The sequence below is a fragment of the Nannizzia gypsea genome, genomic scaffold (genome assembly GCF_000150975.2).
Source record: "Nannizzia gypsea CBS 118893 supercont1.8 genomic scaffold, whole genome shotgun sequence".
Taxonomy (NCBI): domain Eukaryota; kingdom Fungi; phylum Ascomycota; class Eurotiomycetes; order Onygenales; family Arthrodermataceae; genus Nannizzia; species Nannizzia gypsea.
Genome location: NW_003345194.1, coordinates 120,102 through 141,254, shown reverse-complemented (window position 1 = coordinate 141,254; position 21,153 = coordinate 120,102). Strand labels below are relative to the sequence as shown.

General features: G+C 46.5%; 11 protein-coding genes across 11 annotated transcripts; 9 read left to right on the top strand and 2 right to left on the bottom strand.

Moving 5' to 3' along the window:
• Window positions 1-282: 282 nt before the first annotated feature.
• MGYG_07888 (proteasome subunit alpha type-4) lies at window positions 283-1,239 on the top strand (the record flags this gene model as incomplete). The annotated part of the gene is made up of 4 exons (XM_003169673.1): window positions 283-306; window positions 381-565; window positions 626-1,044; window positions 1,112-1,239. The coding sequence occupies 4 exons, from the start codon at window positions 283-285 to the stop codon at window positions 1,237-1,239; spliced, it is 756 nt and encodes a 251-aa protein (XP_003169721.1).
• A 1,339-nt stretch (window positions 1,240-2,578) lies between these two features.
• MGYG_07886 (hypothetical protein) lies at window positions 2,579-4,362 on the top strand (the record flags this gene model as incomplete). The annotated part of the gene is made up of 3 exons (XM_003169672.1): window positions 2,579-3,267; window positions 3,346-3,433; window positions 3,532-4,362. The coding sequence occupies 3 exons, from the start codon at window positions 2,579-2,581 to the stop codon at window positions 4,360-4,362; spliced, it is 1,608 nt and encodes a 535-aa protein (XP_003169720.1).
• A 750-nt stretch (window positions 4,363-5,112) lies between these two features.
• Window positions 5,113-5,868, top strand: MGYG_07885 (hypothetical protein; the record flags this gene model as incomplete). The annotated part of the gene is made up of 1 exon (XM_003169671.1): window positions 5,113-5,868. The coding sequence occupies one exon, from the start codon at window positions 5,113-5,115 to the stop codon at window positions 5,866-5,868; it is 756 nt and encodes a 251-aa protein (XP_003169719.1).
• Window positions 5,869-6,249: 381 nt separating this feature from the next.
• Window positions 6,250-7,502, bottom strand: MGYG_07884 (hypothetical protein; the record flags this gene model as incomplete). The annotated part of the gene is made up of 4 exons (XM_003169670.1): window positions 6,250-6,623; window positions 6,701-6,845; window positions 6,869-6,957; window positions 7,004-7,502. 4 exons carry the CDS (start codon window positions 7,500-7,502, stop codon window positions 6,250-6,252), a joined length of 1,107 nt encoding a protein of 368 aa, XP_003169718.1.
• Window positions 7,503-7,851: 349 nt separating this feature from the next.
• On the top strand, window positions 7,852-8,229 carry MGYG_07883 (hypothetical protein; the record flags this gene model as incomplete). The annotated part of the gene is made up of 2 exons (XM_003169669.1): window positions 7,852-8,002; window positions 8,207-8,229. 2 exons carry the CDS (start codon window positions 7,852-7,854, stop codon window positions 8,227-8,229), a joined length of 174 nt encoding a protein of 57 aa, XP_003169717.1.
• Window positions 8,230-8,425: 196 nt separating this feature from the next.
• MGYG_07882 (hypothetical protein) lies at window positions 8,426-10,121 on the top strand (the record flags this gene model as incomplete). Its single annotated transcript, XM_003169668.1, has 8 exons — window positions 8,426-8,536; window positions 8,653-8,716; window positions 8,749-8,826; window positions 8,907-8,978; window positions 9,066-9,337; window positions 9,416-9,522; window positions 9,701-9,747; window positions 9,796-10,121. The coding sequence occupies 8 exons, from the start codon at window positions 8,426-8,428 to the stop codon at window positions 10,119-10,121; spliced, it is 1,077 nt and encodes a 358-aa protein (XP_003169716.1).
• A 225-nt stretch (window positions 10,122-10,346) lies between these two features.
• Window positions 10,347-11,462, top strand: MGYG_07881 (hypothetical protein; the record flags this gene model as incomplete). The annotated part of the gene is made up of 2 exons (XM_003169667.1): window positions 10,347-10,485; window positions 10,507-11,462. 2 exons carry the CDS (start codon window positions 10,347-10,349, stop codon window positions 11,460-11,462), a joined length of 1,095 nt encoding a protein of 364 aa, XP_003169715.1.
• A 547-nt stretch (window positions 11,463-12,009) lies between these two features.
• Window positions 12,010-14,475, bottom strand: MGYG_07880 (C6 zinc finger domain-containing protein; the record flags this gene model as incomplete). The annotated part of the gene is made up of 1 exon (XM_003169666.1): window positions 12,010-14,475. One exon carries the CDS (start codon window positions 14,473-14,475, stop codon window positions 12,010-12,012), a length of 2,466 nt encoding a protein of 821 aa, XP_003169714.1.
• Window positions 14,476-15,064: 589 nt separating this feature from the next.
• Window positions 15,065-15,580, top strand: MGYG_07879 (hypothetical protein; the record flags this gene model as incomplete). Its single annotated transcript, XM_003169665.1, has 1 exon — window positions 15,065-15,580. One exon carries the CDS (start codon window positions 15,065-15,067, stop codon window positions 15,578-15,580), a length of 516 nt encoding a protein of 171 aa, XP_003169713.1.
• A 1,720-nt stretch (window positions 15,581-17,300) lies between these two features.
• MGYG_09179 (hypothetical protein) lies at window positions 17,301-19,101 on the top strand (the record flags this gene model as incomplete). Its single annotated transcript, XM_003169664.1, has 3 exons — window positions 17,301-17,796; window positions 17,852-18,007; window positions 18,062-19,101. The coding sequence occupies 3 exons, from the start codon at window positions 17,301-17,303 to the stop codon at window positions 19,099-19,101; spliced, it is 1,692 nt and encodes a 563-aa protein (XP_003169712.1).
• Window positions 19,102-19,838: 737 nt separating this feature from the next.
• MGYG_09178 (serine/threonine protein kinase) lies at window positions 19,839-21,050 on the top strand (the record flags this gene model as incomplete). Its single annotated transcript, XM_003169663.1, has 5 exons — window positions 19,839-19,922; window positions 20,027-20,064; window positions 20,125-20,390; window positions 20,445-20,653; window positions 20,883-21,050. The coding sequence occupies 5 exons, from the start codon at window positions 19,839-19,841 to the stop codon at window positions 21,048-21,050; spliced, it is 765 nt and encodes a 254-aa protein (XP_003169711.1).
• Window positions 21,051-21,153: the final 103 nt, after the last annotated feature.

The window sequence follows — 21,153 nt, the reverse complement described above, 5'->3', positions numbered from 1 at the left end:
TCCACCCGTTCTTTCTCTGGCGTTTTTTTATATTGAAGTTCTGCGGCTGCCCTATGATTGGTCCGAGCTCTTCTCTTGGTACGCGCGATGCTTTTGGTGGCCTAACTGAAAGTTGCACCTTGAGCTGTCGGAACAACAACAACTGACAAACAGACAACGGAACGGGGAAGCAGAGTGAGAACGCATACACGAAGCCAACGATATATTGCTGCTAGGCGTTGGGGATTGATTGTTTGGAGCTAAACTGTTAACAAACACGGACTTGCACTTGGAACAGGACAAATGGCGCGGAGATACGACTCTAGGGTATGTATCTCCCTCCATCCAAACGGCCCGCCAGCTAGCTGAAGACTCCAGGCTGATGATCATACTCTCTATAGACAACTATATTCTCGCCGGAAGGCCGCCTGTATCAGGTCGAATATGCTCTAGAGGCCATCTCCCACGCCGGAACCGCCCTCGGCATCCTGGCCAAGGATGGGATAGTTCTCGCTGCGGAGCGGAAGGTCACCAGTAAGCTTCTGGAACAGGACACCTCGGCAGAGAAGCTCTATATCTTGAACGAGTCAGTTTCCACGGGGATTGCTGTTCTAACTAAGTACACTTGCTAACAAGATCGTTGTAGTAACATGATATGTGCCGTTGCTGGAATGACCGCCGATGCCAATATCCTCATCAACTATGCCCGTCAGGCTGCTCAACGATACCTCCTCACCTACAACGAAGACATCCCCTGCGAACAACTGGTCCGCCGATTATGCGATTTGAAGCAGGGCTACACCCAGCACGGTGGTCTCCGGCCGTTTGGTGTGTCGTTTATTTACGCTGGCTACGACCCTCTCCGACAGTTCCAGCTATACCAGAGCAATCCAAGTGGCAACTATGGTGGATGGAAGGCTACCAGTGTCGGGGCTAACAATGCCAGCGCACAGAGTCTTCTAAAGCAGGACTACAAGGAAGACTGTGATCTGAAGGAGGCTTGTGGCATGGCTGTCAAAGTTCTGAGCAAGACTATGGACTCTACTAAGCTGAGTAGCAAGAAGAGTAAGTTCTCAATATACTTTCCACAGCCGTTTGTCTGATGAATCTAACCTGGCATGGGGAATATTAGTTGAGTTTGCCACTGTTGGTAAGACCAAGGACGGCAAGATCTATCACCACCTTTGGGGCGCTGATGAGATCGATGCTCTTTTGAAGGAGCACGATCTAGCTAAGCCTGATGACCAGGAGACTGGTTAAATGGCTGGCCCATGGTTCCACGACCATGTTCTGCCCATCATGAGACGGCGCTTTGTGTTTGCTATACAGTAGATCAACACTATCAATCATTGCAGCTTGCAGTTTGTCTGCGCCTAGGAGGCAGAAGGTCCCTAGCCTATAGTTCTTCTCATCGCATTTCCTAGTCACCATTATATATCGTACGCATATAATGTTACCTAGGAAATATGTCCCTAGTAGTTATAAACGCGGCCTCTACTACGCTCAACCACTCCTCAATGCCTTGGCAACATGCCGAAAAAACTCATTTTACTTCCGTAGACGTTCTACGTTCTTCCAATTCGACTGCCAAGTCATTCCATGTCAATTCAGCGTCCGTTTTGCCATCGTCATTAAGGCCTGTAGGATCTTCCCTCCACGCAAGTTGTATTGAGAACACCCATGTTTGTTTGGCACCGCGGTTCGGGGACTTGTTGCGCCCTCAATAGTTATGTTAAGACCTTCCCCTGAGAGTTCAGCGCATGTGAACAGTTTCCACGCCTTGGGCAAAGTCCCAAGTTGTTTACTGAAAACGGTCTCAGCCAACCAGATAACTAACTACCTAATATGATTCAGTGATGGTGCAGCAACCCTGTATCGTGAGTAGGTACAAATGCGAGCCTTGTACCATGACCTCTACGCTCCATTTTCCTAATCAGGGAGTTGCTTTTAAACAGCAATGCATATATGGGCTCTGTCCAGGTTGCGAGGAACTTGCGTGAGGCATACCCCGAACTACTCTCGTCGCAAAGGCGCTAAACCCGCGATGGGCCATCTGCTTGCCTGTCGTTTGGATGCGGGGAGATGGCAAGTTATGATGCAGCAGGCTCGAAGTGAGGCAATCACCCAACTAGTTATGTGACGTTATATGCAGGCCACTATCGGTCGTTGGTTATGGTGCCGTGGTCTGCATCGTCACTGGATGCTGCATACATACGCATATTGCTCTCTAGGCTCCCAGGGGGAGAGACCCCGAGGAAAAATGCTCAAAAGCGAAGCAGTCTTGCTCTGGTAGCCATTGGAATGATGCCACCTACATATGCCTAGCCCCTTGCTCCCGCGGTAAAAAAGAAAATGTCTCCATGACGTTTGGGCGGAAGGAGAGGGGAAGATAACTAGTGAAGCGCTTTGGTAGCCCGTTGTTATTCAACTGCCTAAGGTTACAGTTAGAATAAATTGGCTCTTATCGTACCTCTTTATGGGGTTCAGAACTTAGAGTCTATCAATTGTCCTGTCCACTTTGAGCTTCCACTGTAACTAACTGGTTAAGTTAACGAATCAAAATCTCGTCGTCGATCTCGATCTCGATCTTCTGGCTGACATGGCCTCCACAAGCAAGCCCGCCGCTTCTGTGGCAGCCCACGTTACCCAGTTACAGAATCAGACTCCTGACGTTCAAGCCATGAAGGATGTTTTGGCTCGGCTCAAAGAGCTGCTTTCGGCACCAGGGTTTAACGCTCTTTCGGCGGTCTACAATGAGAACACAAAGCTGCAGAATCAGCTGCAAGCCAGGGACGAGGATATCAAGAAACTAAGAGAAGAAATGGAGAAGAAGGAAAAGCATAAGGAAATAGCCATGGATGAGATGTTTGCAGCAAATGAAAAAGAGAAAAATAAACATAACAAAACAATTGAACAGGTGAAAGAGCTCCAAACGGCCGCTGGCGAAAGTGAAAAACACCTCGCTGAGCAGCAGGCAGTGATAAACGAACTTAAAGACAAACACGCGAAGCTCGAGTCGGACTATGCAAGTCAAGCGGAGCATCTTACTCGGGCCGACAAGGATATTGGCGACCTAAAAAAGACCCTCAAGGAAAGAGAGGCCTACATTGACAAGCTGAAGGCAGCAGGGTCGGAACAGAAACAGATACTCCTTTCACAAAAGAAGAATATTAAAGAATTGGGAGATCAAATATCCTCGTTAGAGGGGTCGCTGCAGGCTAATCAATCCCAACTGAGTAAACTGGAAGGGTTTGCAGTCGGATATCAGGAAATTGACGAAGCTTCCATGTAAGTTTGTTGCGTGTAACCAAATAACTGCCCGTCATACCAAATAGTTAACTAAGTAAACACTAACTTACCGGTCAGAGTCAATAAGTTTGACGAGCTTTGGAGTTTTGCCACAACGGAGATACACTCCTGCTTGACGGAAGATCTTTCCAGTAAGGCTCTCCAGGTGCGTATCTCTTCATTCTTCCAGGAAATCATGACATTCTCTCGCGGTTATCTCATCATATAAATACCTAGTTAGTTAGTTACTGAGCCTGTTCACAGGACCGCACAGCCTGGGATCATTTTAGGAAGTGGGCTGATACTCTACGGCACCGTATCCCACTCCCACACTCCAACTCCAGCGCGGCAAAGGATATGCGCCTAGTGTTGACTTTGGCTATTCTTGCGAGAGAAATCGACCGTCAGATATTCCAACCGACGTATATTTTCCCTGAAGATAACCAGCTGCGAGAGATTCTTGTTGACCTTGCTGCAACAGACAGTGAGAAAGAGCTATTCTCTCGACGCTTGCTTCTTTCGATCAATCCGGAAGCACAGGCCGAGGCTGGCCGTTCCCGGATTCAAGCAGTGGTAAGGAATACATCGCAATGTTTTTTCAAGTTGCTTTCAGAATCAAAGTATGAGGAGTTTCGCCGGTGTATAGAGAAAGTTGCCCAGAGAGCAGCAGATTTCTGGCAGCCCATTCAACGTGCCAAGAGCAAGTATGAGCCAGACTTTGAACCAACGGAGTCCGGAGACCCTGAGTGGAAACCCTTTGTCTTCCCAGGCGGCCCTGAAAACGGCCCAGCTCCGGCGGAGAGTCGTCCAAGTGATGGCGGCCAGGCAGAAGAGCTTCTTACAGTTTTTCCTTGTATCTCTGCTATTGAGAATAATGTTTGTTATCCATTGAATACCGTCACCCAGGTCTGGAAACCGCTGCCGCAGTGCGCTGCCGCAGAGCAGGAGCTGGCACAAAGGCCAACTAAACCTACTGTTGGCCGAATGGCATCGAATCGTGAGCGGAGGAGGTCTCTTACTGTTACCAGGGCAAGCAATATGAATGGGAACCACCAGAATGGGAATTTTTTAGGTCAAAAGGCTGGCGCAGCGTAATCGGTTTTGTATGTGTCTTTCGGTTATGATATCTCCAATCTCTCCCCCTCTCTCTCTGCTCGATTAATTAGTTAGTTACATTGGAAAATAGCATGGTTCCTGAGGTTCAAAATCGAATCACGGCTAACTACATAGTTAACTAAAACATCAACGGAATATTCGTTTCACCTGTTGATTTTCCTGGGGAATTTCCATGGTCCCTGGATTAGATATAGTGTTTAACTCCATAGCAATACCGGAATCAAAACACAAATACCACAATACAAAAAGTATTTAGCAACCCAAAATCACCAAACTCAAATTGAAACAGAGGGGAGTTTGTACTACTGAGGAGTTTACGGTTTAGCAGTCCAAGTGTCAACGAATAAAAGCCGCATTAGTATACTTATAAAGCTGTTGATAAGTCTTCTCTAAAATCCAAAGTCCCGTGTAACCGTACACTGGGAGGATTATTATATGGATGGTGTATATACGTATATACCGGTAGCTATATTGATAAGGTTGGCGAGCAAAAGGATATCCAAGTCACTCTATCGAGATGGGTAAATTTATCCTTCAGAGTCAAGATTCAAATACTAGGAATTTAAAGCCGAGAGCTGCCCTATTTTTGGAACTGTTCGGCAATGTCGGCTGCCAAACCTTCCTCATTGTGGTCTATATTTTGGACCACCCGCCCTCAATCCCAGGACGATAAACCACGCAGCATCTTATAATTCAGGCTAAACGTTTCGAAATGACATCCATAGAAAAATGGAAAGTGGTTTATCAACCGCCCAAGAGGGTGCACTGGAGCGCCAGCTAAGGAGCCTAGAAGCTATACATGCGCTCTTGACGGTTGAGCAGGCGGCGCAAATTCTTCGGAAGCTCCTTCGCGGATGTACCCAGAATCGTCAAGTTATGTGGAGTGGTGTCCCATACCAAATTGCTCAGCAATGGGCCAAGGAGCATGGGATGCAGACACTGAGCATAGCTATGGGCTCACTAATGGAAAAGAATGACCCATCTTGCCTTAAATCAAAAATGTCACCGAAAAGGTGGAGCAAGTATATGAAAGGGGCGTCTGCCATCTTTGCGTATTATATCTCACAAGGTGCCACGGTTATTGTTTTAACACCACCTCCTCCATTCAAGTTTCACCCCTCGGGAAGAACAAACTACCAAGCTATCGAGGAGCCGATCCTGAAAGGGGCATTTGGGGACGCAGTATCACAGATCCAAATGGTGCATCCAACGGTCAAAGGTGCAGAGCACTCCTCATATCAGGCGTGGCCCCTAGATAAAACTTGTGTCTGGATTGCAAATTTTGGGGACACCTTGGCTATGAAAGAACCACATTGGCGGAGTGTGTGCGCGCGAGCGATTATATCCATACGGATAACTACTGGTGAAAATGTCATAACTGCTGGTCCGTCCGCCGGTCAGGACACAGACGTGGGAGATTCCGGACTTGGTTTGAACAAGGGAAGTAGGAGTGCTATTCACTTGGTTGGTAATGAACAAACATGATGCTAATGCCGTCGGGGCAGGGTATAACTCGTGGGAAGGCTCCCAGCTTGAAGAACCAGGAGCAATCCAAGTCAAAGAAAAAAATCGAATCCCCCAGTATTAAGAGTGTGTTGCCGAAGGACAGCCCAGTGAAAAGAGCAAAAAAAGTAGTGAAAGAAATTAAGTCAAGAGAAAATGAGGGAAAAGGAGATATAATAAGGAAAAAGAAGAAAAAGAAAAAAAAAAGTGGCAAGCACACAAAGCAAAGAATAGGAAAGGAAAAGCCATCGTATCCCGTCCTATGTTAGTTAGGTAGTGGCAGAATTTTGCATTGAGCCTTAAGTTGCCGTGCTTTCAAAAGTTATGCTAGCTAACTTTGAGTTGACAGATATTGATCTATTCTCATCTCTTCGATGGAGTTTTCCTGTTTTTCAATAATCGATCTGATAGTCGGCCCGATCTGACAAATATGGGGAGACGGGTGTTGGTTGTACCCATTGTACCGTAGTTCACTTCGGTTTTTAAATTTATATAACGGCGGGATTCCAATCTTGCGAAGGCTGCCACAGAGTCTTGAAAAGCTGTAACCGAGATATGGCTTAACGGACGGGGGTTGAGAAGACCCCTGGATTTTAATTGCTTCCTCAGTGCCCCTAGGCGTATAGAGTCACAATCAAAATTGCAGCTGGTTTTCCCACTTTCAAGGTTGTCGACCAAGTCATGTAGAGCTAAGATTATCCCCTCGATAGCATCTTCTCTCGATTGATTAATCTTATCTAAGGGATAGGTGACAATTAGTATTTGCATTAACCAAGTATCGGGGATTTGGGGGCTCGCTGGTTAATTTATTTACCTATCACGGTGCCTGAGATCGGAATCTTTGAAACCTGCAGTGGAGCCTTAACCTGGCGTTGTAGAACTCGGGTTACGCTTTTAAAGATCTCATCGTGCTTGAACACCCAGGATATACAGAGCCATCTAATACTATCACGGGCCATCTTTTTCGACGGGTACGTCAGGCCTTTGATCCAAGTGTCGACGAAAATTGGAGGGTGTTATAAGCTTTATAATAATCGATAAGGACTGTAACCTCGCATAGGAGTCTGACTCCTATAGTTCGTGGAACGTTATGCGTGCGGCTATAGATAGTAGTTACTTAAAAAGACCCGAAGAGCCTCCTGAGTAGCACCAAGTGCACGTAACTCTGTAGTTCCTTGGGTATTGAGGGTATGTCCTTCAGTCCATTCTCTTTTTAGCATTATTTCAAAGGTAGGTGAAGCAAGCCTGAGATGCTTAGAAGATACTTGAAATCGAATAGGGCGAGACTGGCTGCCTGGAGTTGAGTTCTGTGTAGTATGGAACCTCTCCTCTTCAAGCACATCTTCGTCCAAGTAATTGTCCACTTCGGCCTCTGGCTCAGGCCCAGGTTCGGGCTCAGGCTCAGAGTCTGAAGCAAAACTAGACCATTTTTCCATACGGTCATTCCTTGTGTTGTGACAAGCAGAAGGGTCCTTATCAATTTTTTCCTCATTCACAGGCGAAGGAAGCTCAAAGAAATCATAGAAATCCTTATCATCCTCATACGAAGCATCCTGCTCATCCAGGACCAGTATAATATCGCCGTGGCTGTCCAGTTTATGGAGGGTTTGCTCCATAATGTTATCCATTCTTCACATGGCCAGCTCTTGTTATAGCTGCTTCCTTCCAGGATGCCAAACGATATCTTGACACAAAGCAGTTACCTAGGTATTCACTGGTATGAAGCTGCTGAGGAAGCGAGAGGTCGTCACGGTGGAACATGTAGTTAGCTGACGGCAAGGGTGAATGGGAAAATGAGGGAATGCTTGTGATTTGATGGTAAACGAGTAACTAGGTAGTTAGTGCATCGCTTAGTTAGGTAGTTATAACTACACCCACATCCTAGAATCTTGCACTCGCGCTCTAGCTTTAACTCCCACTTAGCTATCGCATCGCTCATATTGTAAATCGAGTGTAGTAGCAGCAATGATATATTATACAGCGATAACATTCGTCATCGCCGGTCGCTGTACCACCTGGCACTTACTTGCCTTGATGGTTGAAGCGGGATTGAGCATACCACTTGACGATGGTACGGTGCATGCTGCGTATAAGTACCCTGGGTCGGACTACCTAGGTATGTACGGAGTACTTATGCATCATTACCTCGTACATGATATCCACAGAGTAAGTACATATATGGTGTGCTGTTTTCGTATTGTGTCCGCCTCCATGGATGAAGATTTCAGAGGCGGGGGTGGACTATCCATTCGTCATCCTGGATACGGAGGAAGGGTAAACATTTCAGTTTCGGCTGGCTAACCGTTAGCTAGTTAACTAGGCAAAAAAGCAATGCTGATCTAGTTATAGTTAGTTAACTGTTAGCAGTAGTTAGCGAACACGATGCAGACGACATTAGCTGATTAACTAGTTGACTAACTTGAGATTTCTCAAAAGATTGATAGCTTGGCGCGTAGGAGCAGTTATCTACAGCTCTTTGTCAATTCTCTCCTGTGTCTGCTTTTCTTCCCCGCACCGAGATAGCTAGTTAGCTGTCAACATGGGCTACTTTGATCAACCGACCTCGCAGGAGCCATTGCTCTTTGCACTGCGGTCCTCGGAAGGATTTATTGTCTTGGTCATTGCTATTGCTATGTTCATTGTGTGTGAGGCTAATGTTCCTTGAGTGTACGGGAGCTAACCATTTCTGCAGGACACTCTGCTCTATACATTGGTATGACCCTTCCGCCCGTACGAAGACACTAGTTAGCTAACGAAGGTAGTTAGATCATACCAATTATTCCCAAAATCCTAGTCCTGCGTGCAGGGGCTCCGAAAGAGGATGGTATGGGTCTTCCCATCTTACTCCTCTCTTTTTCAAAGTGCTAAAAGCGATCATAGCTCAATTCTGGACATCGGCACTTCTGTCTGTTTATGGTGCTACACTTCTTTTAGGGTCCCGTATGTTCTAGTTCTTTTTCATTTTCTTGGTTTTCAGGTCCTCATTGTTCCCGAATCTAACTGTCCATCCTTAACAACAGCACTACTTGGGTACTTTTCAGACCATTTTAAATCACGAAGAGCTCCCTTTACGCTAGGTTTAGTAGCACTATGCCTTTCCACGCTACTATTTGCATTTGCACGGTCGCCCATGCTATTAGTTTTTGCTAGAGCCTTTCAGGGCCTATTGTCTTCTATAGTTTGGATAATTGGCCTAGTGTTGATTGTTGACAATATTCCCCAGGAGCGTGCTGGGGAGGCCATGGGCTGTACAACTATGGGAATGATGGCAGGCTCACTTCTTGGGCCTACACTAGGAGGCGTATCCTACGACCTTATAGGATATTATGGGGGTTTTATTCTACCATCAATACTCATTGTTTTGGACATCGTACTGCGGCTTGCAATGATCAATAGACAGCCAGCTAGGGTAGAAGATACGGAGCAGAATACCCACAGCACCTCGCCAGATGTTACTCGAGCAGCTTACAGTCAATAAAATGAAGAGGTACGTACCACTGATACCAAATCACTCTCCTGCCGTCAACAGTATAAAGAACAGTGGCGTATTACTTCTGCTGTGTTCGCCCTGCTTATTAGTTGCTCTCCTTTCTCGGTTATGCTATCTTCGATCTTGACTAGCATAGAGACGGTAAGATATCTACTATTTTGCTTTGGAAAGAAAGAAAGCTGCCTCTGCTAACTTCGTTAGACTATTCCACTTTACTTGATGAAAATATTTCACTGGACTCCGGGTGCGATTGGTTTGATCTTCTTTGCATCCGCTTCTTTGCATCCGCTATTTCTAATTTATCTGGATCGCTTGTTGGATGACTTGTGGACAGAGTTGGAGGGCGGCGCCTAGGGCCTCTTGGTTTTATAATAGCCGGAGCAGCCTTCTTTTCCTTACGTTTCATTCAACATAATAACACCATGGAAAGGTCCTTCTGGGTGTTCTATTGGCGCTTATTGGCCTTGGGGTTATGACCGTCCAGATCATCACTATGACAGAGGTTTTCCAAGTAGTCTACGAATACGAGGCTCAGTCCCCTGGTATCTTTGGCGGTAAACCCCCTTTGGCTCAAGGATATGCTCTCTTCAATATGGCCTATGCAAGTGGACAATTTTTGGGGCCAATTATCGGTGGGGCCCTGCAGGTGAAAACCGGGTGGGCAGGAATAACGATATTTTTTTGGGATTCTCAGCGCATTATGCTCAATTCCTATAGGAATATGGAGTGGAGAGCGGTCCAGTGAGTTGGACAGCGAAGAAAACGGTCAAGATCCTGCAGCCTGAACGTGGCTGCATCTTAAGCTTTGTGATGACGGGCTGCATAAAGTTAATTGTTGGAAACTTTAACCTATAGCTACATATGATTCCTACCAAAGCCACACATGTCTTGTATTTTACTAGCCTATTCGCTATTCAACTTCTCAACATATGCATAAACACACTCTTCTCGCCTTAATCCTTCGAAAAAAATGCTACGGAGGCGAGGTTCAACCCTTGCTAAAGTTTGTGATCGGCATACACCTTTCACATTTCTTTTGTACAGAGTAAATATATATTCAGAGAGCCTCCTACCTCCGCTCTATATTGACACACTCTTCTACTCGGCGCATTAGTTTCCAACTGTATAACTTCTACTCCAATTTCTACGTGGTCTTCCACTCTACACTTATTCTTCCCACATACTCAATACCAGAACTCAACGTCTTCAATTTACAAGCAAGCGAAAATGGTCCAAGAGGTGTCCAGTTTCTATTGCTGGCCTTACCTGGCGGAGCTCTAAGAACTCCAATGGACTAGGCCAGCCATCCATGCCAGACGTTGACCTTTACACGGAGGTGCTAATGGATATCGTCTCCAAGCATAGAGACGCAACTTCAGGACGTCAATTTACCTATCTCGAGATCAGTACTGGATCAGGTCGGGTGACTCTAGGTATTTTGAAAAGCCTTTCGGATGCATCCTTCAATACCAGCAACATAAATATGGTTGATTTAGATGTTGTGCAGAACATGCTGGATTTAGCAGCAAAGCTGGAATCGAAGACGAGCGGTATTTCTCCTCCTGTCAACTGGGTGCTAGGTAACGCACTGGAACTCAAAAAGCTTCCCGTTTTATTACAACCGAATGGGCATGTCACCATAGACCTTCTCCTTTTCCCGTTTGGCAGTATTGTCCATATGACGGGCGATGGGGAGGTAGAGCAGTTGTTCCAGCAGATTGCGAAAGTTCTTACGCCATGCACAGGGCGAGCCTACATATCTTTCATGTATTGGTTTTTGGTTAAACCAGGCGACAACATGGAAGCCCACATCAATAGTGAAGTCCGACCCCCGCCGAAAGACATCCAGAGTGCAGAGTTCCCCGGGGTTTCGTACCGTTACGAGATGAAAAAGAGCGAATGTCAGGGTCAACTGGTCATGTACCGCGAAGACGTGCAAGTCTTCAAGCATGGCGGTGGTGGACAGAGGAGGGAAATCGAAACTATCATGTTACACAGGCATTGCGTTGGTTTTCCGAACCTGCCATCACGGCAGCCTATGAAGCAGCCGGCTTACGACTGCTGGAAACGAAAGTGGATGGTTTAGATGTTGAAGGGGAGGCGGCTAGCTTTCAAGAAAGCATACTCGTCCTACAGCGGGAGTGATGTTGCATGTATATTTGTGACTAGATTCACTAGACATATCCTAGATATCAACCCAACTATATAAGCATAGAGGTATACATGACCTAAAGACAATATGTGAGGCTATGTTGAGATAGTGGCTACTAGTGGTTTTATAGAGTCTAGATTAATAAAGAGCTAATCGCTAGGCTTGGGAAGAATAACCTTCCCCTCTAATCTTTACTATCCTTATTGTGGGCACATGGCACTTCACATGGTTGAGGTATTTCTATATTGTAGCATCACATGCCAAATACTAATATAGACAGACCTTCCGGTCTGTCTTATAACCACTGCGTAGCGCCCCATATAGGCGGTAAGGAACAAGTTTCCCTGTAAACGCACTGCAATGGAGAAGAGTTGTTTGTTTTTATATCGAAGGAGGGGCGTATCTATGCCTGTAAAAATACAACCACGACCTAAGGCGAGGAAATTCAAAGTCTAACATAGTGTACAGAGGACCATCAACTCTACAATGGCGACTCCCATTCTGCCGTAAAGTCAGGGCCGTCGATATTCACACTTCTCTCCTCGTGCCGATTAATTAGGCTATCGAAAAAGGCCATATCCACGCCTTGAAATGGCCAGTCTTCCACTGCTGCTGTCAAGCCGGGATACTGGTACTGATGTTGTACTGCGTCGTCAATGGTGGTCGGTAATTGTAATGTATACTGCTGCAAATCAGACACTGCAGCCAGTGTCGGTGATGTTGGCAGTATAGGCGCGGAGGACGAGGGACAAGGAAGGGTGGCTGTCCCTAGCGCTAAGGGATGGGTCTGGGGAGTGGATGAGGTATCTGGCAAGGAGTCATCACTGGATAATTCAGGGGGTTTATTCCTCGGTTGTTGAGCCGATGATGGCGGTGGAAGTTGAAATTGTGGTAATAGTGACGGGATATCTTCTACGCATTTCTCCATAGAAACTACACCCTCGCGATTTAGCCTCACAGTGCCAAAATACGGGATATCCAATCGCAGAAATTTCCCGTCTTCCGTTTCCGTTACGGCGGAGCCTACCTGCAGCTCGGGTATCACGGTTGAGGAAGCAAAACCATTCCCCCCATTCCCTTTAGCTGCCTCACTCTCGAAGGCAAGTATCATCTTTAGCAGATCGGAAGCACGTTCGCTGAGGGCATCGGTATTAAGCTTTGCAACGCCTTGCATGGTTTCCAAGACTTGTTCAACCATAGCTCTATCGCTATTCCGCTGGTGTGCAAGCAAGTTGTAATCCCCACTGTTTTGTTGGTATTGGCGCTGTTGGCGATGCCCCTCAAGATGAGCGATAAGTAGCGTCATGGATGCAACAAGCGCAAAGAAATCAATGGATCGAAGAGCGTATGCAACGCGGTTAAAGGATCGGAACATGATGAACCGAGTTAACAGCTCACGGGACGCATTGGTGCTTGCTAGCTTGCTCTTATTGTACTTAGCCGCAGTCTCAGAATTGCCATTTGCCTGCGCCCGCGATCGTAGCATGTACGGCAGATGTAGGAGGTTCAACAGATTAAAGTAGAGCATCTGGTCAAATAGACGGATAGTCTCCGAAAAGGTCTTTATCGAATCATGCACGACGCTGGCCAGATTAGGCACCAGCCACCATCTATTCGGCATCTCGTTGGCGGCAGTCTGTAGATCTGCATCGATCTCATACAACGTTTCCAGGCTGTTCATGGAAGGAGACTCAGTTGACTCATATAGCTGCAGGATGCGGGCAGCAATGACGCACTGTTTGCGCTCAAAGACGCCTTCGACAGTATCACCTTCTAAGGCTGCAGTGGAAGCCATGCTAACATCTAACGATCCTTGGGGAAGGCCGAGCAGTAGGCACAGCTGGCGATCAGTACAGACTATACGAAACCAGAAAAAATTCGGATAGACCGTTTGGGAGACATCAAGGACTTTGAATGGCTGGTAAATAAATCTGCGATGTAAGCCCATCATTTGAGCTACCAGCATCGCGCGTCGACATATAAGCCAGGCACGGCGAAGATGACCACTATTAGCCTGGATCATTGATTCAAGCATGATGCACTCAAGGCTCTCAATGGAGTCCAACAGTTCATCGTTTCTAGTCACTAGCGCGGACACTATGTCAGTGAGACGACATATGAGTTGGCGTGGTTGCTCGGAGAGGCGCTGGATTTCTTCTTTGTGAATCTCTGGATGAAAGTACTGCAGACACGTGGCGAGGACGAGTATATACTTTGCAAGCAGAACGGGATGAGTCGTTGGTGAAGGTATATTGGCCAGGCTTCCCTTGAAAACCCCAGGTTCTTGGGCTTCCAGTATTGCGTAAGGAACTGTAATCACTTTGTGTAGAGAAACGTCAATACCTGCCTCAATAATGATATGGATATCTTCATGAGGGGGCAAGGCGGCGTGCAGGGTGGCCGATATATCATCATAGAGCGTTTTTTTATTAAAAATGGGGCCAGAGCCAATTGCTGGCGATGGTATCATAGGCAAGGAGGCTGAACTTGTATGCTCTGCACTCTCCAAACTTACATTCAACCCAGTTGCGTTTATGTTCGGGTCAACTCTCGAACTCGAATCACACGAAGTAGCTCTCATCATGCCGTCATTTGCGGCCATGTTGTTCCCTATGAGGCCATCATTTATACCTATCTTTCTAGCTAAGCGCTCTACAAGCGCTTCCACACGCACTATTCGGTCACGCTCCAAGGAGGGAGATGAAGATGATGATGCAGCAATTGCGATCTCCTCCGGGTATCTTTGGCTGATGCAGCTGGTTCCCCGCCTGCGACATGCCTGACAGACAGAATCTGCAGGCGTGGAAAACGAGCACTTGAGTTTGCGGCGCTTGCATTCCCAGCAGCTACGAGTGCCCTTGCGTACCTTTCGGTGGTGGCCAGCGCTTATATTGGTATTATCCCGTGAGCTGGATTCTAAATGAGCAGATGCTGGAGTGGGCGGCATGGTGTACCGTCACCACAAGAGCCAATATCAAGTCAACATTAACTGATGCAGCCAGAATATTGACGATGAACGTCTGGCCAAGGCCGTCACAAAAACTCTCCAACTGGTTATTTATTGGCTGGTTTCGCGCCTGCCATCTGGGCAATGTGGTGGTAGCTAGTTAACCAGTACTCCGTACCTCGCTATCACACTGAAAAAAATTAATGAATAGTTAGAGCTCAAGGCAAATAATGAACCAACTGTATATAATAATCATACTAGCTGAAGGTTTGCTTTGAGAGGTCGTCGTAACCAGGCCGCATCCATTAGGCACCAGGAAATTAGGTATTCAGCTAGTTAATCCGTTCCGGAATTCGGCTCGGCTCGGACCGGGACATCCCGAGGTTAGATGCCCTGATGAAGGAGTTAACTAGTCACTTGATTGGCTGTAGTTATAGTTAGCGCGTCCCCAATAACTATAAAGGAACATGATTTCTCTTACTGTGATTCTTTACCCCGCAGAACTCAAAGTTTCGTGTCCAATATATAGTAACCCGCCACAGACCACCCTTCCAGCAGCCAATCCATTTTCACTGCATCATAAACAACAATGGGCTCCGAGGATAGGAAAACCGACGCCTCTTCAGATATATTCACGACTGGCTTCACCGCACATACGCCTTCCAGCGATACATTATCGAGTATAAGTCAGTGGGATGGCTATTGCTGCACAGTCCCATGGCCGGATAGTACATATATGATACTCGAAAAAGGCTCTAACCGAGCAATCACTTATACGAACCAGACCGTCTTCCTCCAAGACTTTAGGGAGGGCCATATATCAACCAAAAGCTGGCATTGCATCCATTTCAACAACTATTTCGCATTCTACAATCCAGTATCGGGCAGGTACATTGGCCATGATGGCTCTAGCATTATATGTGCGAAGGCTATAGCAGCTAATGGGTATGAATGTATCACGGCGAAACAGCATCCTAACGGAGGATATCAATTGTTGATGCCGTATTATGCACACGCGTTGAATGTAATGACCATAGGAGAAGACGGGAGGAGTCTAGTTAGGAGAGAGCATGGAACAACATTATGGGAATTTGTGAAAGTGTAGATTTGTTTGGAGGTTAAAGTCGCCACTCAAATCATCCAGAATATGTACACGGCTGAATAATTTTAATTTGGTTCTTGGGGTCAAAAGTAGTGATAATTCAGCACAGAAGCACAAGTTACACAATATGCGCAAACAGATCCTTCTATTGCAGATAATGATATAATAATCAATATCTAATTCTAGTAATGCGGGTCGAGACTGACTTACATTTGATTATCTGTTTGATCGTGTAAGTATCAAGCAAGTCTTTCAAAGAACATTCTTCCATATAACTAGTTAGTTAACTATCCAGACCAAGCCAAATAAAAACTTTATCTTAATTAGAATGCAAAAAATGAATTTACGCTTCTATATTCATGTTCCGGCCCTTATTTTCATCCGTTCCACCCATCCTCTGACGTTACAGGCGAACCGACGAGTCACGCCCTTCCTGATAGAAGTCTAGGTTCTGATCCTCATAAATCTGTTTGTTATCAAGACAATTTTCGAGTGCTATACCACACGCTTTCTTTAGTTATGCCTCATACAAGAACAACAAACGCTGCAAAAGGCTGGTGTTATCCTTGCCAAAGACTATCTACCAAACTCATTCACATACCAGCATATCTGCAGGCTGCGGGTATTGAAGGCGTCCTGAATTCTCTAGGATACTGTTGACGGGATACCAAGCCCAGGCTCGATCGTCAGCGAGACGGACGGTGGCGTTTACAATGGGTTTAGAGTCGTTCGGCGTCTGGCTCTCGAGAACCTGTACGCAGGATATATCGTAACTACAAAGTCGACGTCATGCTCTTTACTATCACCAATTATCCCTGCCACGCCAATAAACATCACATACATGGCTCTGGGAAGGCCCCCATCAATGGCGACCCGCAGATCGGCGCATTTCGTGCTTATTCTAGAAACGCGCGGCCTGACAACGATGCCAGCATCCCAGCCTGAGTCCCCTCGTGGGGACGACAGCCAGAGCCTTGCCAATTGGCGTTGACATTGATGGCCCTATCTATGGAGGCCTTTAAGGGCAGTTTACCTACTATCATCGCAGCATAGCGGTTTCGCCTTTTTGTGGCCGAAACATTAGCAGTTGTATTATCTCCGGCAGTGGGCTATCCTTAGGTGGTTAGTATTTTATTAATAACAAGCATGATTACCGCAGCTGCGAAGTTACAAGGCTGACCCGGTACATAAGTCGGCCGAGGAGGATTAGGATGCCAATGTTATGTTTTGTCCAAGCTTCGGCCTGGAACGGTGTGACCGATATATCTTCAAAAGTATGTGCGCCGTGCAGCGGCACCAGTCCATCAGACTGTAATAATGGTTAAGATTGATGGAAGCAGGAGTCTTGTGTTTTGGGCGCTTAAAGGGGAGGGTGGGCTACGATCCTGGAGACCTTTGTGTTTTTGATTGTGAGTAATTTTCGCCCGAGATATTTCCAGTAACTCATAGTAAGGAATCCTTGTAACATTCACTGGGTTAAATGTTTATACACATCCCCGTAAATCGGATCTTCAGCCCTCGTACTAACTGCCGTATACGGTTATCGTACGGGTGTGCGGCACGGGTAGTCATTGCACTATTTACCCCGTCATCTTACGAGCTTTGGACGGGGGTGAACACCCACATATAAGAACTGTCCGCGGGCTCCCGGTAGCCACAGCTTCTACAAATGTTATAGGTATAGTTGGTTGCTAGTTAATAGATCTGGCTCTTCCTCTTCAATATGGCGAAATACGATTTTGTCATGTTGTGGATCTTGACACTGACAGCCACCATTGCGGCTGCCAGACCCATGGTCGTTGACAAAGGGCGGCAGATAACATACAGTGGTTTGGACCGCAATGGAATCGAAGTGTTTTTGGGTATTCCTTTCGGCCAGGATACTGGGGGCGAAAATCGTTTCAAACCGCCAGTGGCCGTTGTTACTCCACGCGGCAGCCATGTCAATGCTACTGCATATGGGCCAATTTGCCCCCAGCAGCTACGTGCTAGTTCACAGGGCAAGCTGGTACTTTCTGAAAACTGCTTGAATCTCAATGTTGGAAGGCCCAAGGATACGAGGAGTCATGATAAGTTGGCGGTTATGGTAACCATCTATGGTGGGGGTTACTGGGGAGGACATATTCAGGATCCGAGATGGTTGCCTGACAACATGATCATGGAATCGTTGGCCAATGGTCGTCCAATCATCCATGTTGCGATGAACTATCGCCTAGGAGGTGAGTACCCCCCATCCTCAACCATGCAAAGACCCCTATTCTAAGGCGATAATAGTGTTCGGGTTTGCTCAGACCACGACCCTCAGATCTGAGGGATCAGAGAATGCTGCCCTGAGAGACCAGCGACTGGCGCTCGAATGGGTTCGGGACAACATCGCCGCATTTGGCGGTGATCCAAAGAGGGTAACGATATTTGGACAGTCATCAGGAGGTATGCTTGCCTTTGATTCCACGCTACTCTTGACACGCGCTCTAACGTAGCTAGGCGTATCCGTCGGTATGCAGATGTTGGCATATGGGGGAAAGGTGCCAGTTCCATTTCAACAGGGCATCTGCCAGAGTCAAGTACTTGAGCCCGGCATCATGGGCAATTTTACGAGAACAGCAATGGAGTTAGTGACAGAGAAGGCAAATTGCACATCTGGAGACTTCAACTCGAAAGCAGCGCTAAAGTGCCTACGGGAATTGGATACTGAGACATTACTCGCAGCATCTATAGCGACATACAAAAACGACATCTCCCACAATATTGGAGATATATGGCTCCCCAGCGTCGATGGTGATTTTCTCCCTGATGCACCGTCAGTACTGGTCGCCCAACGGCGCTTTGCCCCCGTTACTACTATGATGGGATGGTGTGAGGACGATCTTACTCGATTTGTGTATACCAATATAACGACGTCAAGAGGTGCAGGAGACTTCATTGCATCCTATGCACCGAACGTATCTCGAAAGAACATCGATACTCTTCTCGAATTATATCCTACAGAGGAGTTTCCCGAGAACAAAACTGCCGGATTATCCAGAGACTTCTATCGCACGGCCAGAATTTTTCGAGATATAGTGATGACCTGCGAACCATTTCTAGTTGGAGAACATGCTGCCGCGGAAGGAGCTGATGCGTTCTTTTTCTCCTGGAACCAAACTATAGCTCCAAGTGCACTAGGAGTGTTGCATGGAGCAGATTTGCCATACGTCTATGCCAACCTTTCTGCTTATATAGCTCCTGGATCACCTACACGCCCAACCTCGTCGGACTATGAATTGTCACATAGAGCCTCACGATCCTGGTCAACGTTTGCCAATACCAAAGAACCAAGTTTACCGCGTCATAATACCTTCAAAGGGTTCCGAAAAAGCTTCTCCAAGCACAATGAGATACTAGTGTTTGTTGCCGGTGGGCCCAACGAAGGGCTATCGAGTATTGACGGCCATGGTTCGCATAGCGTCTTAGCAGGGCAGAAATTGAGAGAGAGATGTGCCTTCATCAACTCTCCGGAAATGATTCATGAGTTAGGAGTCTAGAATTGTTGTGTTTGCAACATTTCGGAGATAGCTTTATGCAATGAACCTCGAAGTAACTTCTCTCCTTATCACAATTCTTTGCTTAGAGTACCAGATTTCCCGGCTTCAGCTATAGCTTCGTGCTGACGTTGGCCAGGAGCAGGCATGTTCTGTCGCGAATGTGGTTCTTGTGCAACGCAATAGCCGTAGGACTAGTTAACTAACAAATCTTTAAACCGTCAAATTCCTAAGAACTAATTCTTGATTGAGGAGGTAGAAATAAGAGGGTCTTAAGTTTATTACTTGAGGGATACCTACCGGACGAGGGTGGTTATACGTAAATTCAAGAGTAGAGGCCAAGCGATATTTTCACCACATTGACTTCCATCACTAACTAATACAAACGATAGGTGGTAAGTGAAGTGTCTTTCGATTACCAGTTTCGCGATTGCCCAGAGTTGCTGATACTAAGACTCAGGAGAAGGGCGCGAGTGATATCCAAAGAGTTGAAAATAGTGTGACGTACGGAGTAAATCGGGGTGTCATCAAAAGTGCTGACACAAACCGCCCGACAGGATCATTTCATGGCCAGTAATAACCTTCGAGATATGTATTTAGAGAATCGTACTCCGTACACACCCTTACAGAGTTGAGTTCTTTCTTGTTAATAGAATTGAATATTCAATCACTGCTCCTACCAGTTTAGCGTTATTTTAATATACCCATGTCTCGCAGACGGATCTTGTCGACCTTCTTTCATGCCAACAAGGCGTCTCGAAGCTGTATATTCACTCCAAACCTCTACGGCTATCGAACTGCCAGGCAACAAACCCGCTTCACAAGTACGCCGTCTTCTTCAGCTGCCAGAATGGGCAAGACAATCCCACCTGGCACAAAATTGATAGGTCAATCTGGTCATTGCTATACTATCGAACGAGTTCTCTAGGCTAAAGAGAATTTACCTTTTCATGTTTATCTCGCTAAGTGTGTACATTCCTTGAAGCACCCCTAATTTCGTGAAGCTAACCTTTGTTTGCTTGATAGGTCTGAAAAGGAGGATTTTGTCCTTAAAAATGTCCCTGATTTCGAGTATCTTCAGCAAGTCTATCAAAGAATAGATGGCTGGCCTCATCTCCGCCTACCAAAAGATTCAATGGCCGAGCGCTCGATGTTTGTTTATAGATATATGACGGCCGACTTTTTGAATCTACCTGTTAAAACAGAGTTACCATTGGACACAGCCAAGCGAATTCTGAGAGATGCGTTGCAAGGCCTTGCTGCATTGCATGATAATGACATAATACATAACGGTACTTCATACTGCCGTTGATCTCTAAACGATTATTTAAGCTAACCTTCTATAGATATCAAGGCAAACAACATCTTGGTGGATCAAAAAGACGATGGCACTATCATAGACGTCCGGCTAGGCGATATTGAAGATGCCGCAATTGTGCCACCAGGCTGTGGGATATCAGGGAGACAGCTGGGCAATTGGATGTGGCGTAGTCCAGAATCTCATGCCGAGGGGCCCATGACTTCACCCTCTGATGTCTTCTCCTTTGCAATCGTGGTGAGTATATGTGCCCTTATAGCTTTGTACTTTGTTAACTAATATGAATTAGTGCATATACGGCGTCCACAGGCGTCTTATCTTTTCAGTTGACGAGAGTGAACTTGGTGATGGAGAGGAGATATTAGCCCACGTTATTGAACGGCAGATATCATAATTTGCAGATGCGGAGAGTATTCAGGAGTTTCTAGAGCTGATTAGAGAGAGCTCCTAGGCTGAGGTTTTTTAGATCACCCGTGATGGTTTCAATAAGGAGAACCCTCGAAAGCCATTTGCTCTGTGGGAAGGCGTGGATCCAGTGTTCAAGGATCTAATCTGTCGAATGACACATTTCAACCCAGGGAAGAGAATAACCGCGCGTGGGGCACTAGAACACGAGTGGTTCAGGGGAATATAGACGATCTCTCCTGGGAAGCTGGTACTGGGAACCGCTGCCGCTGCCTCCATCAGCAACGTTAGCTCTCCGTGCACTTCTTAACGTCGACAGGGAGGGTTGGGAT